Source organism: Scyliorhinus canicula, chromosome 9 (genome assembly GCF_902713615.1).
Source record: "Scyliorhinus canicula chromosome 9, sScyCan1.1, whole genome shotgun sequence".
Lineage (NCBI taxonomy): Eukaryota > Metazoa > Chordata > Chondrichthyes > Carcharhiniformes > Scyliorhinidae > Scyliorhinus > Scyliorhinus canicula.
The window spans coordinates 31,129,099-31,146,265 of NC_052154.1; the positions used below are offsets into that span (position 1 = coordinate 31,129,099).

The 17,167-nt window shown below is 47.6% G+C and overlaps 1 protein-coding gene across 1 annotated transcript in view; it reads right to left on the bottom strand.

Moving 5' to 3' along the window:
* LOC119970875 (polycystic kidney disease protein 1-like 2) overlaps positions 1 to 17,167 on the bottom strand; it is a 137,541-nt gene that overhangs the window by 19,379 nt on the left and 100,995 nt on the right. Inside the window, exons 24-30 of the mRNA XM_038805984.1 lie at positions 10,696 to 10,975; positions 9,644 to 9,731; positions 6,159 to 6,293; positions 5,178 to 5,363; positions 3,497 to 3,812; positions 3,246 to 3,379; positions 2,426 to 2,550 (exon numbers count right to left, since the gene is read on the bottom strand). Of these exons, the coding sequence (XP_038661912.1) occupies positions 2,426 to 2,550; positions 3,246 to 3,379; positions 3,497 to 3,812; positions 5,178 to 5,363; positions 6,159 to 6,293; positions 9,644 to 9,731; positions 10,696 to 10,975 (1,264 nt within the window). The remainder of the gene's footprint in view (positions 1 to 2,425; positions 2,551 to 3,245; positions 3,380 to 3,496; positions 3,813 to 5,177; positions 5,364 to 6,158; positions 6,294 to 9,643; positions 9,732 to 10,695; positions 10,976 to 17,167) is intronic.

Here is a 17,167-nt window from a genome sequence, read left to right on the forward strand (position 1 = left end):
GGAAAGAATGATTCGCTCGAGGAGTGATTGTATGGAAAAGTGGGGCTTTGGTATTTCTAAAACAAAACTTTATTGTGAATACAATATTAAACTTTTAACTTCACATCGATAAAGAACAGCTTGCAATTACCACTTGATATAACTATACAATTTCCCATTAAACAACAAGAAAAGAAACACGCAGCACTTAATCCAGCTTAAAATTAGTAGGGAATAGAGTAATACTTGTGGTAAAGAACAAATTCTGGCTCTTGTTAGAACCCCTTCAGACTCTGGCTGAATATCTTCAAATAGCTGCTTCAACTCAATTGTTTCACCCTCTTTCTTCTCTTCAGACAAGAATGCTCTGCTTTTAAATATTATTACTCATTTTACCCCCATCCTACTGGGAAAGAAAACTGTCTTTATCTGTGGTCTAAACGACACAAGGGTTGCCAGTTCAGACTTCACTTCCAAAAGCCTTTTCTCCAAAACCTTGAGCTGGATTATCAGTTTTGGGACTACGTCCCCAATTCATCATGAAAACGGTGGTCTTTTACGTCAGGAAAACTGCCGTCAAAAGGCCACAGATTCAATGTTTTTCTGGGGGCTAGCAGGGAGGCTGCATAGAGCTTGCAGCTCTAGCTTCCAATATGGCCTCCAGCACTCCGGGACAGAGGCTGCACATGCACACGGTGGCGGCCTGCAGCGCCCACGCCATGCTCCATGGAGGACTCAGCCCGTGGACCTGGACTGCCCGCCCACATTGCCCCCAGCCCCAAATGAAGTCCCCCTCCCCACCGATTGGCCCTCCCCTGACAGTGGCAGCCCTGCACTGAGTCCGCAGCTGCCACATGAGGATCCCGGATGGTGGAGCACACGTAAGCCACGCTGTCGGGAATTCAGCCGGTTGGCAATGGAGCATTGCAGGGCGGTTCTGAGGCAATGGCCTGAGGCGGTGGATACTTGGAGCAGCGTACTCCACGAGCACACCAGGTTCGGGGCATGGAGAATTTAAAAACTAGCGCCGCTCCTGATTTCGGTGCCCAAACGGATTCTCTGTCCCGTCAGGGAACAGAGAATCCAGCCTCTGGTCTCTCTCCACAGCTTTGTCTCAAAAAAGGGCCTCTTTTCACAGCTTCTCAAAATGTCTTTCTGCATAGATTGCCTCCATCCAGTAATCACCTCATCTCCCCAAGCTAAAAAAAAACATTGGCCGCAATTCTCCGACCCCCACTCCGGGTGGGAGAATCGCGGGAGTGCCGGGCGATTCCCACCACGCCGCCCTGGCACCCGCACGTGACATGTGACATGTGACACGTGACAATACAAATTTCCTAAAATCTTCCAATTGTCACAAAACGCCGTGTCATGTTTCACGACAGGCCGCTCGGAGAAAGGGTGCTCGCCGTTTGTAGCAGGCGAGCGGCGATTCTCTGGCCCGCATGGGCCGAGCGGCCTGCCCAATCCAACGGGTTCACGCCGGCGCCAACCACACCTGGGGTCGCTGCCCGCGTGAACAGCGCGCGAACACTGCGTGTGCAGCCTGTGGGGGGGGGGGGAGGGAGGATCGAGCACCAGGGGGGCGCTCAGTAGGGGTCTGGCCCGCGATCGGTGCCCACCGATCGGCGGGCTGGTGTCTCTAAAGGACGCACTCTTTTCCTCCGCCGCCCCACAAGATCAATCCTCCATGTCTTGCGGGGCGCCCGCGGGGAGGACGGCAACCGCGCATGCGCGGGTTGGCGCTGGCCAACCTGCGCATGCGCAGGTGACGTCATTTACGAAACGCTGGCCGCGTAATTTATGCGGCACCACTTTCATGCGGCGCCAAGGCCCGGTGCGTGGAATTGACGCAGCGCCGCTCCTAGCCCCCTGGGGGTGGGAGAATAGGGGGCAAGGAGCGGCCTCCGACGCCAGAGTGAAGCACTTAGTCTCCCAATGGAAGAATTTCGCCCATTATCTCTGCAGGTTGCAAAAGCACATTAACTCCCCAGGGACCTCCCCAGTCAAACCACTGCCCATTAGCTTAGGCTGAAAAACACATTTCTTCATCAATTTCATCTATGGATGCTAAAACCATCCTTGCTCTGCAAACAAAATTCCTTTTAAACAAACACATTCTAACCCCAGGCTTTTAACCCTTAAATTGCCCACTATATTTATAATACAAATTTCCTAAAATCTTCCAATTGTCACAAAGCCGTTATGTCCTGAGAAAATCTAGTTTTTTTGCGACAGTTTGTCTTTAAGCACAAGGACAAAGTGTATTAAGACAGAATAATTTGGAACACTAAAATGTGGCTATTTCTCCGCATAAATCAACTTGGCACTTTCAACTTCTAACCCACGTTCACCCTCAAAGCCTATATTAACATAAGCTGATTTGACACGCTGAGGTCAATTGTTTCTGGCAGTCATTTTCAGATTATAAAGATTCTACACCTACCTGTAGCACGACATAATAAACAACAAGGAGCATATACACAATCTTTACTGCAGCAAACAGAACTCGAGTCTCTCTGTTCTGGATCAGTTGTATACTTTCCAGGACTGTAGAGCTAATGAAGGTACCTGAAGAATTAAATTAAAATAAATACATACAATCACAATTTGGGTTAGATAATTGGGCTTGTTTAACATTCACAATGAGGTTAAAATTTAATCCTGGAAGCTTCTGATCTTAAATTTGACTGACACCATGCTCTAGTTTAGAGCAATCAACTGCAGTCCATTCTGTTGAAATGAAGGGAGATGTGATGGTGAAGAGGGCAGACATTATCCCGTCTCATTTCTACACCTTCAAATAAGATCATTTTAAAAACTCTCTAGATATCTTTAGGTAGGGACTGACAAGATTATGACCCAGCAACGATGGCAAATACTTGTCCAAGTCACGATGCGTGTAATTTTGAGAGGGACTTAGAGGTGATGATATTCTCGATCCACCTTGCACTTCTCAAGGTGAAGTTTCTAGATTGGGGAGTTACTTTTGAAGAAACCTTGGAACTTTCGACAGTGCATCATGTAGAGACTGTGCAGCCACTGGAACACTGGTGATGAAGAGCAAAACAGAGTTAACGTCCTCATGACTCTTCCCACGGAGCGTGTTAACTCTGTTTCTCTGCCAGACCTGTTGTGTTTTTCCAGCATTTGCTGTTTCCATTTAACATTATTTTCAACTTGTCTGGTTTGCCGACAGGGTAATTTGCCCATCCTACCGTTCAGGTTCCAACTGGAACAGCAATCAAACATCCACAAGCTCTTACCTAAACCACTTGTCTCCAGTACCAGTGTGGTGACACCGAATAGATTCACATTTGCATTATATACTGTGAACTCCACAAAGACTGCTCTGGTGTAACTGTCTATCCAATTGCTTTCAGCTAAATATTGAACAATCCTGCAGGATAAATCAGAAGTGTTACAAAATGTAAGAATATAAAGTCAATGCAATGCTGTTTTCAGAACGAAACGTAAATGGACACACTCCTGGAAAGCATATGCTGACAGAATTTACCTGGACGCATTCTCTTTTTCTGTAGTCAAGTCAGTCACATAGCCACTTCCTCTGTATAAAGCAAGAATTCTCCAAGACGGATACGCCTGTAATTGTGTTTGGTACTGCCAGATGGAACTGAGATTTGAGGCCTGTACGGATATGTTGCTTGCCCATTTCTCTCCATAGTTTGACATATCCTCCTCATCAAAGGAATATGGGCCTTCACATATTTTCACAATATTTTTTAATATTGCAGGACACTCGCGTTTTTGTACTCTCAATTGTCGAATGCGGGAGCTTCCAAGTAGTTTTGAGTACCCATCAGCAATGAATCCTAGCGACAAAGTCACACCTATCATTATTCTAATGGTACGCTTTTGATCTTCAATAGGGATTTCGTAAAGATAAAGGTCGCAAGAAAAAGACAATCTCTACCTATGAAAGCTTGGGGTTGAATCACTTAGTTTGTATCCCCCTTCAATCCCTACTAACTATTGGTCATCCTGATCTATTAAAACTGCTGACTATCTCAATTATGCAAGTGGAGGCCACAGGTAGAGGGGCTCATTACTGCGAGGAAGAGAAAACTGAAGAATGATCACACCAGGCTGCTCTCATGCTGCTGCTAGGTTTTCAGCAGTACTGATGGTCATCTGAAAGGATCTTACATGTCTGACCTTCTAGTCATGGCATGAGAAACCCCCAAAAAGTAAAGTGAAGAAAACCATAAAAAAGGAAGTCCAATTATGTGCATGGTATCACACAACTTAAGTTCAAATTTGTGCCTTAAAAATGAAAGCATGTTATGTCCAACTCTGCAGCCTCCAACTGAAGACTTGAGGAACACACAGCTCTGCACAGATCTTTCTGGTCTGAATCGCAAGGTCGGTCAAGAAAGGATTTTCAGGTGAGAAACTACGCGTGGAATGGCAATCTGACTGCCACTCAGCGAAGTTCAGGCCCAACGTCGTCAAATATGGCATCGTTAGCAAGGTCAGGATTCATTGTCCGTTCTAGTTAATTTCCAGTGCTTCCTTGATCCCGCAGTAATTCTGAATGCTCTCTGAACTTATGAACCCTATCACCAATATCCTGAGATCCTGGGCAACCCTTGCAATAAGACCATAAGATAGAGAAGCAGAATTAGGCCATTTTCCACATTGTATTCCATCTGCCACTTCTTTGCCCACTCTCCTAGCCTGTCCAAGTCCTTCTGAAGCCCCACCCCCCACCCCACCCCCCCAGGCTACATCAATACTATTTGTCCCTCTACAGATCTTTGGATCATCTGCAACTTAGCAACAATGTCCTCAGTTACTTCTTCCAGATTGTTAATATAAATGATCCTAGAACCAGGAACTTGCCTGAGCATTCCAATAACTTTCTTCTCCCGTGTTCCTGCAATCCTTGAATCACCCACAGTAGTCCCGACCTGAGAGCCTACTTCAGAACATTGTTAGACCCTGCAACACCATCCCAGAACAACCGGATCCCAGGGATGTCCTTGTGCTGATAGGTTAATGCCTCACACAACCCCCCCCCCCCCCACCCCCCCCCACACCCCCCCCCCCCCCCCCCAACCTGTACTTACAAAACCTTCTAACTAACTGTGAACATCACCACAGAATATCTGCTGGTTTCCAATTAATTGTAATTGCTTAATTCACAAATCAGAAAGAGTTAAATGGAATATGTTTACCATTATAATTTCCATATAGAGTAGGCAATAACAACTTGTTGGCCCAGATGTAAAAGTCATCAATGCTTCGGATATCACTGAAGGAAGGGGTGAATGTCTGGTTAATGGCTCTGTTAAAATAGAATGAATTGGGATTTTGCTCTCCGTAAGCGATGGTTAGTAACAAGGACAGGAACGCCAAATGAACTGAAAGAGAGGGGAAAAAGTACATCCGAATGTGTAAAGGTCATAGTTTACTTTAATATTCCTACCCAATTAGCTTAAACTGTGAGAGTCTTAGAGACCAGAGGCTGGATTCACCGTTTTTGAGACTAAGTGTGGAGCAACTGTGGCGTTTTCCGTCAAAAAGGTTGGCGGCGACCCCTCACCGACCCTGCGACCAGTGAGTGGCTAGCAGCCTGTGCTGCCTAAAACTCCCGGCTCTCGTGATAAAAACGGGCTGGTGAATGGCCGGGTCCATGCATGTGCACAGCGGTCGCGCAGTAAAACATGGTGCTGGCCATGCGCGGACACGACCTGCCAGACAGTGCCCCCCGGCCACCCCCCACCAGTCCCCCAGACGTCGCGGAAGCCACCCCCCCCTCCCCCGGCCAGCAGCAAGGCTCCTGCCTGACTGGTGCCGCCGCTAGACACAGTCCGCATCCGCCACACTGGGTTCCTGACCGCTGTGGCCGCACGTTAACCGTGCTGTGAGAACACGAATCGGGGGCTGAGGATCAGGGGAGGGCCTTCAGGTGACGCGCTAACACCTTTCCAACGGTGTGCAGCGCCAAAACGATGACGTCATTTTGGAGGGGCCAGAGGATACAAAACCTGCGTCAAACAGGCCCGGCCCCTCGTCGGGAGGGATTCTCTGCCCGATCGACGATTACCAAATTGCCATCGGGAATGGTGAATCCTGCCCAACCTATGTCCAAAGCAGTGGTTAGGACTGTGTTAAGGATCTAAGTTAGTAAAGAATATAAGATAATATTTAAATACCCAGAATCTTCTGAATCATGGTATACATTTTCTTCTCTTTTCTTTTCATCTCTTTTAGCTGTTCAGTAAATTGGACTGTTGGTGGTTGGTAAATTTTACTATTTCGATCTATCGGTAAAGCGTTGTTAGGTTTCTCTGTGGATACCAGGAATAGTGATGTATAAGAATTGGAAATGGAACAAAATGAGCAATGGACATTTGTCATCAAATCCACATTACATGTACCGTTCACTCTATTATAGATTCTAAGTGTAACAAGTAAACTAATCTGGTATTGAGAGGGTACAAGATAATATTCAATGCAGTAGCACTGTGGAATGTCTGGGCAGATAACGGAGATAGAGTTAGTCGTTATTTTGTTTTAAAAAAGATGACAGATTGATGTGAGAACTAAATAGAAATTATCACACGGAAATTATCCATTTATGGCAGTCACTCTATGATGGTATTTATCCTCCTTGAAAGATAATCGTCCTAATCTCAGGTACCCATTCAGTTCCCATATGATTCTTCTTTCCTCATTTTCTTGGCACTGCATTTCCCAACCTCAGGCCCTTTGAGGTAAAAAAGTTTATCTTGTTCCCTGCCCTCAGTTGTTTATATTTGATCTTATAACTGTATTCCTTAGCTCTAGATCCCTTACTATCAGAAACACTTTGGATTAAATCCTCCGTTTGGGGGACTAGGTGTTGAAGCCGAGACTGAATTACATGCAGTTTGCGTTCCCATTTGGGGCGCTATTAGTGGAGCAATTCAGGACATGGTAATGGACCAGCACTCTGCCCATCTGAATCAAGAGCAATTCTCATTCCCACTAGTGTCCGATTTGTTGGGGCTGGAATTGGCACTGGAAAGCTTGACAAACTGGAGCTGCTTATAGAACATAGAACAGTACAGCACAGAACAGTCCCTTCGGCCCTCGATGTTGTGCCGAGCAATGATCACCCTACTCAAACCCACGTATCCACCCTATATCCGTAACCCAACAACCCCCCCCCCCCCCCCTTAACCTTACTTTTTAGGACACTACGGGCAATTTAGCATGGCCAATCCACCTAACCCACACATCTTTGGACTGTGGGAGGAAACCGGAGCACCCGGAGGAAACCCACGCACACACGGGGGGGACGTGCAGACTCCGCACAGACAGTGACCCAGCCGGGAATCGAACCTGGGACCCTGGAGCTGTGAAGCATTTATGCTAACCACCATGCTACCGTGCTGCCCCGAAGCATGCCCCACACCCTCTCATTCCAGCCAAGAAGATGGCAGGACGAATACTGCCCACCCCACGCCGCCACCGCGCCCCCCCCCCCCCACGCCGCCACTGCCCCCCCCGTTAACTCCAACCTCGAGAGAATGTTGAACGCAGCGGAGGAGAAGCAGGACACCCTTTTCCCCAGGCTTGGTAGGAGGCTCCAGCCCATGATTGTGAACCAGGCCTGGGCGGAGGTGGCTGGGTTGGTCAGTGCTGCGAGCCCCACCAGGTACTCTGGAACGCAGTGCCACAAGAAGATGAACGACCTCCTTAGGGCAGCTCAAGTGAATCACCACCTCTGTTCCCCCTGACATCATTCCTATCCCTCACTCCTCACATCTCACCCCCACTCCAATAAAGGCCAATCAAATCCCACCTGCCTGCATCTCCCTCACACCCACTCCGCACCAAACTCCAACACCTGCATTGTTCTCTTTGGCCAGGTGACTTGCACACACATGTCACCTCCATGCACCTCACCATGTCCTTTATATGTACCCGAGGAAAAGGCAGCCCATAATACAAGAGAGCGGCAAAGACCACAAGGGACACCCTGGACCTCACGGCTTACTGTAATTGGGGGGGCGGGTGGTCTCTGGTGGGGGTCTCTCTTATGGGGGGATCTCTGGTGGGGTCTGTAATTGGTGGAGTTCTGGTGGGGGCTTTGTAATTGGGGGTCTCTGGTGACGGGGCCAGGTCACCCTCATACCATGGGGAGGGGGTGGTGACACACAAATTCCCATGGTGGTGGGGGGGGGGGGGGGGGGGGGTGGAATCGCATGGCAGGGGGGTGGAAAGAGAACAGCCACTGAACCTCACTATTGAGCCGCCCCCTCAAAATGATGCCAATAGCAAGATTCACGAGGGAATCCCTCACAATCCCCATCATGCATAAATTTACATGGCAAGGGATAGGGGATTGTCTCTGTATTGGCGCTCTCGCGACACATCTCCAGCAGGCAAACATAGGCCTGGATTCCCCGTTCTGGAGACTAAGTGCTGACGCCAGCATAGAATGTGTCGACTTTCATGGCAGGATATTCGGCGCCGACCCCTCACCATTTCCGGTACCGGTGAGGGGCTAGCACCGGCGCCGACTGAAACACCCACCGCCCTTGCGAAAAACGCTGGGTCCCGGGTCGCGCATGCGCACGGCTGACGACGTACACCGGTTGCGCCGTACGACATGGCACTTCTAAACCTAAGCCACCGACCATGACCCTGCAGCCCACTCCCTGGCCATCCTCCACCAGTCCCCCCAGCCCTGGCAGACGCCCCTCTAGCTGGCGGCACAGACCCCGGCCGAGTGAGGCAGTGCTAGACACAGTCCACAGCCGGCACGCCGGCTTAGGCCACGTGTGTCTTGCACCATCGGGAACTTGGCCCATCGTGGGTGAGCCAGACGATGAGGCACCAACGGCATTGCGACTGCACGCGCCGCGCGTCACGATGATGCCGGTTTGGAGGGGGCGGCGAATCGCAAACCGGTGCCGATTCTCCACCCGATCGGTGATTACGAATTTGCCGTTAGGCAACGGAGAATCCTGTCCATAGTCTCCCAAATGGAGAATTCTGCCCACTCCTTTTGATGTCCTGTGAACCCCCCCCCCCCCCCCCAATCTCTCCGCTCCCTCATCAGCTCCCAACCTTTTCTTATTCAAAGTTTTACTTTTGTATATTTAAGACAAATATCTGATTTCTGGTACCAAATTCCATAGGTCATTTTTTTTGCCAGTTTAACATCTCTCCCTCCAGGGAATACATCTATTATCTGAAGTTTGCACATGAGAAGTTTGACTGAGTGAGCAGGGCAAACATGGTGATAATATTTGCCCTGTACTTTCACTCACTGTGAAATGGAGCAGATTATTGATTGATTTCTGCCCCTGTCTTATCGAAGGCTTTTTCTGGCAACATTCAAATAAATTAAAACGCAGCACACATGCGGAAGACAGAAGAATCCAGATCTGATCATAAGGAGAAATTATTGTCAGAGTCTTGGCTTACACTTTTGTACTGTTACGTATCAGTCAGAATGATCACTCACGCTTCTAAATATAAAATGCTCAGACTGCATATGGGAGGGTCACAAAGGTGTATTCAAGAGAATAGTTCATGCAAGACCCTAAACGTTTAACAATTACCAATATGGTTCCACCTCCCGGCTCCACCATCATCTATAAAGATGCGTGATAATTTATGCAATTTTAGAGAACTACACATCTACCTGATTCCAGGTGGAACGTTTCTTCGTTAACATGTTGGTGATCAACTTTCCTCACAAACAAAGCGATAAAGGCAGCAGCACAGAAAACCTTCAAAACAAAAGGTGTTAATGAAGAAATTAAACAATTAGAGACATAAATGTCTCGTCTTGAAACACAGCCACTACATATTTTCAGTTGCTTAATTAATTCAGAATTCTATTTTTCAAGCTAATCATTACAAATTTTCAAAATTAAGGATTTTGATTTGATTTATTGTCACATTGCCGAAGTATAGTGAAAAGTATTTTTCTGCGGCCGAGGGAACGTACACAGTATGTACATAGTAGACAAAAAGAATAATCAACAGAGTACATTGCCAAATGGTACATCGACAAACAGTGATTGGTTACAGTGTGGAACAAGGGGCCAAACAAAGCAAATACATAAGCAAGAGCAGCATAGGATGTCGTGAATAGTGTTCTTACAGGGAACAGATCAGTCAGAGGGGGAGTCGTTGAGGAGTCTTATAGCTGTGTGGGGAAGAAGCTGTTCCTGTGTCTGGATGTGCGGGTTTTCAGACTTCTGTACCTTCTGCCTGATGGGAGGGTCTGGAAGAAGGCAATGCTGGGTGGGAGGGGTCTTGATAATACTGTCTGCCTTCCTGAGGCAGTGGGAGGTGTAGACAGAATCAATGGGAGGGTGGCAAGCTTGTGTGATGCGTTGGGCTGAGTTCACCACACTCTGCAGTTTCTTGCGATCTTGAACTGAGCAGTTGCTGTACCAAGCTGGGATGCAGCAGGATAGGAGACTGTTTAGCTTCATTTCACAGCATCACAAAAATAGAATGAAGGATGTGAAACATACATATTATACAGCAAAACGTGTCTGTCATCTCTGAAATGATCAATTCGAAGATCACAGACTTAGGTTTGGCCCTTAGCAAATGTGGGCACAGTCGCTTCTGAAATCTAGCTGTTGTAATTATTTATAAATATGTAAAACATTAACAGAGTTTGTGTAGTAACCGTATAATTTGCACCTGAGAATTGAGTTGTACTAGTCCATACATTACCTTTACTGGCTGCAAAACGAACACGCTTTGAAACAATGTTGTCGCCATGGAGATTAGCCACTTGATAGACTTTTCTTTACCATACGATAGTCCATACAAGATGGTGAAGAAGGCAGATGTAGCACTTGTTACAATCACCAGAAACCAGGCAATGTACACGAACCACCATGGCAGTCCATTAAAGCACCTCTGTGTAGTCTTGAAGTCTTGGGTAGGAGGGTGATCAGACACTCTGTTCAATTCCTTCGATACCCCTGCAGCACTTCTGTCCAAAAAATTACTTTAAATAAAAATTAGATTGAGTTTTTTACTTTGTTCAGTCGTTAAGATATTGCAAATGAAAACGTCACATGATACTATACTTTATACACTATATTATTAAGACCTTGGGGGTTATCATTGAGGCTATAAGACCAGGTCAGAGGCGAGGAATCTTGCGGCAAATAATTCAACTTCTGACTCCCCAAAGCCTGTGCACCATTTACAGAGCATAAGTCAGGAGTGTGATGGAATACTCTCCACTTGCCTGGATGAGTGCAGTTCCAACAACATTCAAGAAGCTTGATACCATCAAGAACAAGGCAGCCAGCTTAATTAGCACCCCATCTGCAAACTGTTCCTCAACTACCGACGCACAGTAACAGACAGTGTACTATCTACAAAATGCATTGCAGGAACTCACCAAGGCTTTAGACAGCACCTTTGAAACCTACCATCTAGCAGGACAAGGGCAGTAGATACCTGGGCGCACCTCCACTTGGGAGGTTCTCCTCCAAACCACTGACTTGGAAATATAGCGCAGTTCCTTCATTGCCAATGGAACTCCCTCCCTAACAGCACTGTGGGTCTACCTACAGCACATGGACTGCAGAGGCTCAAGAAGGCAGCTCACCACTGCCTTCTCAAGGGTAGTTAGGGATGGGTAATAAATGCTGGCCTAACTGCTGATGCCCACAACGTTATGAATGATTTTTTTTCAAAAGCAGCATTTCTGATATTCAGGCATGATTGTTTTCATGGATTTGGGTGAGAAAATATCAGCTGGAATCGGCTGTAAGGAAGGATATTGGGCGCGATTGAACGCACCCGACTCGGTGACACGACAAGGCAGTTAAATCTCAGGAGAGGCCTCTCGTGAGATTTGTGACGCTTGGAACGCCTTGCGGAGATCGGATGAGATCTCGCGAGACATCACGATCTGGATCTTGCCCTCACTGGGTGAGATCCAGATTTGCATATTTAAGTGAGCAGTTAAGATCACCTAAATATGTTGGCACCGGATACTCCCAAGGCCCGAGAACAAACGCCCAGGCCTGGGATATCTCGCCATGGCGCCGTTTAGTACTGCTCCATACAAACCGGGACCAGGAATAACGGCAGCTGCGAAGGTCTCCCTGGCCAACGGAGGCCCCAAGTGGTCAGGATCTGGAAACTCCAGCTGCACACCCTGGCACTCCAGCTGCCATGCGGCTACCTTGGCACTGTCACCTGGGCACTGTGGCACTGTCACCTGGGCACTGTGGCACTGTCACCTGGGCACTGTGGCACTGTCACCTGGGCACTGTGGCACTGTCACCTGGGCACTGTGGCACTGACACCTGGGCACTGTGGCACTGTCGCCTGGGCACTGTGGCACTGACACCTGGGCACTGTGGCACTGTCACCTGGGCACTGTGGTACTGTCGCCTGGGCACTGTGGCACTGTCACCTGGGCACTGTGGCACTGTCACCTGGGCACTGTGGCACTGTCACCTGGGCACTGTGGCACTGTCACCTGGGCACTGTGGCACTGTCACCTGGGCACTGTGGCACTGTCACCTGGGCACTGTGGCACTGACACCTGGGTACCCTGGCACTGCCAGGATACCCAGGTCGCACTTCAAGGGTGCCAGGTGAAAGTACCAAGGTGCTTGGGTGCCAGGTTGCCCCTGTCAGAAACTAGTGCCGGGGTGCCCTGCTGTTATGAGGTGAGGTGAGGTGAGGGGGGACTCAAAGACCCCTTAACCAGTAAGTTGGGCCATTGGGGGGGTCCGAAGGTGCATTAGGGGTTGAGGGATTGGGGCTCCCTGATCTCTTCCTGTACTATGAAGGTAAGTGCGGTCCTTATGGGGCATTCCTTGCCGAGGCCAAAAATGAGCCCCATTTGATAGCAGGGTTGTTCCTGACATGCCGAATGGACTCTGTTTTTCCTGTTAAATTTCACCAATTATTTTTGGATCAAAAGTAAAATTAAGTGATTTTAATAGAATATGAATAGGAGTAAGCCATTCGGCCCCTCGAGCCTGATCCACCATTTCATTAGACTGTGACTGATCAGTACCTCGATTCCACCTACCCAACTTAGCTTCATATGGGTTCATAGAATGAATCATAGAATGGCTCCAGCACAGAAGGAGGCCATTCAGTCCCCTGTGTCCATGCTGACTCTTTACTTTAGTCCCTCCCACCTGCCCTGGAAATATCTTCTCTTCAGGGTAACTATCCAATACCTTTTCAAAGCCATGATAGAATCAGGCTCCGCCACATTCTCAAGCATTGCATTCCAGACCTTAACCTCCTGATACACGCACTGAACAAGATCAGAAAATTTTGAATTTAATTAGCAAGTAAAAAAAGTAAATAAACAAAATAGGCTAGAAATATCTTTACAGAGGGGTTGTCATACATCATTAGCAGTATTCTACAAGCCTCCTCTATCATGGAACTTCATTCTGCCTTTATATATGGAGCAAGTCAATAAACAGTGCACTCTGAGGATGGGGTATCTAAATGGTTAACATGAGACTGAGTGCAGTACTGTCCACACTGTGATGTAAGAAGTCCTCTCCATGCCTACTGTATATACGGACATATTGTTTGTAATGACCACCAATTAGCATTATTGGTTGGCCAATTGGAGTATGAGCTCCCTCAATTATAGCTCATTGAGGGGGCCCATATTAGCACCTGTGTAGGCTTTGTGATCCAGTCTTAAGTTGACTTGAATGCTAGCAGCACTGTTTGCAGCTGCTCTTGTATCTAGTTATTGGCAATAAATATTGGTGTGGTGAGGGGACTCCTGCCTCCTGTGAATTATTAAAGTGGCAACGAAGTAAACAAAGAACCTTGCGAGACCAGCTGCCGCACTCGGAGGGTAAGCCTAGCTATTTCAAAAATGCCGTTTTTTGGGAGATTAGATGCATTCGACCCGACTATTGAGGACTGGTCCCAGTATGTGGAGAGAATGTGTTACTTCTTCCGGGCCAATGATGTAATTACAGACGAAAGGAGATGGGTCATTCTGCTGTCGGCGTGCGGACCCTCAGCTTTCGCCATTATACGTAGTCTAACTTATCCCGATGCGCCGGACACGAATTCTTACCAAGAATTAACGGAATTGGTAAAAGAGCACTACGACCCAAAACCACCTCTCATTTTGCGTAGTTACAGATTCTACACAGCGAAGCAGGAAGACAGGGAGTCAGTCACAAATTTCTTGACCCGCCTGAGAAGACTGGCGGAAAAATGTGAGTTCGGCCCGACACTAAATGAAATGCTTCGGGACCGGTTAGTGCGCGGCATAAACAACCTCACAATACCGAAACGCCTGTTGGCGGAAACGGAGCTAGACTGCAGGCAGGCGTTACAGCTCGCACTGTCCCGAGAAAAGACAGCAAGTGGGGCGCAGGAACTACAGGGCACGCCAATGGAGGTAGATACCTGTGAGAGCGACTACCACAACGGGTCCAGCTACCAGATAGCTGCTCTCAGGAAAAGCTTGGGGAATAGAGGACCAAAGGAAAACCCCAGAATTGCCCCCAAGTCTGCTAGGACTAACTGGAGACAGAGGGAAGTACCGGCTGAGGCTCCCCCAACTGAGAAGGACTGTTTTTGGCACCAGACAGAGTGGGGTAACAGCGACAGAAACCCTAGAAGGAGGTGGCAAAAGAGGAATAGCAGGTGAGGACGCAGGGAAGTATACAACCTAGATGCCCGATCCTCCTCCAAAGGGGGACAATTATATAATATTGCGAAGAAGAAAGCAGAACCTATTAAGATTACCCCACGGGTGAACGGTCGGCTGACAATAATGGAAATAGACATGGGGGCAGCCGTATCAGTAATGGGAGTGGCAGCATTTTAAAAAATCAAAGATGGACTCCAGCCACTAACCCTAACAAAAACATCGACAAAACTTAAAACCTACGGGAGTACCCCTGGAAGTTCTAGGCACGACTCATATACCCGTGGAATATGAGAAACAATTGCTCAGATTACCGTTGACGATAGTAGAGGGCTCCGGACTGAGCTTAATTGGACGGAACTGGCTGAAATACCTAAAATTAGATTGGATGAAAATTTTCCAGAGTGGAAGCGGGCAGTTGAGTGGAGTACTCCAAAAATACCCGGAGGTCCAAGAAGGTTTGGGGGAAATCATAGGCGCCAAAGCAACTTTGCATGTGCACCCAGAAGCCCTTCCGAAATTTTGTAAGGCCAGGGCGGTACCTTTCGCGTTAAGGAAGAAAGTAGAGGTCGAAATAGAAAGGTTACAGCGCAATAGCATTATCAGACCAGTACAGTTCTCGGAATGGGCAGCGCCGGTGGTACCAATTTTGAAGCCAGACGGCTCAATACGTCTCTGTGGAGATTTCAAACAGACAGTAAACAAATACGCACTGCCGGACAAATACCCGATCCCGAAAATAGACGACCTATATTCCAAATTGGCAGGTGGGCTTCTGTTCACGAAACTAGATATGAGCCACGCCTACCTGCAGTTAAAACTGGACAAGGACTCCCAGAGGTTCGCTACGATCCACACACTGAAGGGCCTTTTTCGTTATACTAGGCTACCTTTCGGAGTGTCATCAGCCTGCGCTATATTCCAGCGTACGATGGAAAATATTCTGCAGGGACTACTGCAGGTGGCGATTTATTTGGACGATGTCTTAATCACGGGTAGGACAAACAGGGAACACTTAAGGAACCTGGAGGAAGTGCTCAGGCGTTTCGCAAAGGCAGGCGTACGGCTTAAGAGAGAAAAATGTGTTTTTCTGGCCCCACAAGTGACGTACCTGGGATATAAAGTAGACGAGTGAGGCTTACACCCATTAGAAGACAGAGTAAGGGCAATAAAAGAAGCCCCAGCTCCCACCACGGTCCAGGAGCTACGATCATTTCTAGGGTTGGTAACCTATTATGAAAAATTTATTGAAAATAGGGCATCCATCCTAGAACCCCTCCACCAGCTACTAAAATAGGGGCAAGAATGGAAATGGTCCACCCGCCAAAACTGAGCATTTAGGGACATTAAGGAACAGCTGTCACCCGAAAATGTCCTAGAGCATTATGACCCAAGGAAGGAGTTGGTGGTCACTTGTGATGCATCCCCCTACGGGGTAGGAGCCGTCTTAGCCCATAGAGGAAGGAATGGGGAAGAACGGCCAATAGCCTATGCTTCGAGGACCTTGGCGATGGCTGATAGGAAGTACGCCCAAATCGAGAAGGAAGGACTGGCGGTGATATTTGCAGTAAAACAATTTCACCAGTATCTGTACGGGCGGAAATTCACTATAGTGACGGACCATAAGCCGTTATTAGGGTTATTAAAAGAAGACAAGTCAATACCCCCCCGATTGCATCAGCTAGAATCCAACGCTGGGCGTTGCTACTGGCGGCATATAGATACGTTCTGGAGCACAGACCGGGAACGCGAGTAGCAAATGCAGATGCTTTGAGCAGACTTCCCCTCCCGGATACTCCGCCGCAAATACCAAAAGTAGAGGAGACAGTAATGACTCTAAATTTTTTGGACACCCTACCAGTGGACGCACAAATTATTCGGTTGTGGACGCAAAAAGACCCAGTTTTAGCCAAGGTGAAGCATTTACTGCTAACAGGGGAACTGGAAAGACCAGGGGAGCCCCAGATGCACCCATACTGGAGCAGACGGGACCAAATAACCGTATATCATAACAGTGGTATAATCCATAAATGTCATCATCTTTAGTCATGTAATTACCTTTGGAAGCACTACGATACCCACAATCAATCAAAACTCTAACAATCGTGTTTGACAAGAGTTGCTTTGATTGATTATTACATTCTTGCCATGGAGTTACTTCACTGTGGTGGTACACATTGTGTTCTTTATCTATCTTGTGTGACGCACTCCAGATAACATATCTCAATGCCAGAATCTCAAAGTGGAAAAAGTAATGAAGGAGCTGCGCTCCGAAAGCTCGTGTTTGAAACAAACCTGTTGGACTTTAACCTGGTGTTGTAAGACTTCTTACTGTGCTCACCCCAGTCTAACGCCGGCATCTCCACATCATTATTTCTTTTTGGACTGATGTGAATTGGCAGTTCTAAGAAGTACAATATCTACTATATTGCTCCTCGGTGTACACTGAAAGAGTATCAGCCAAATTGCTAATATCTTTGTTAGCGATTTTATGCCTATTAACTTTAATGGTCAATGTGATATACATTG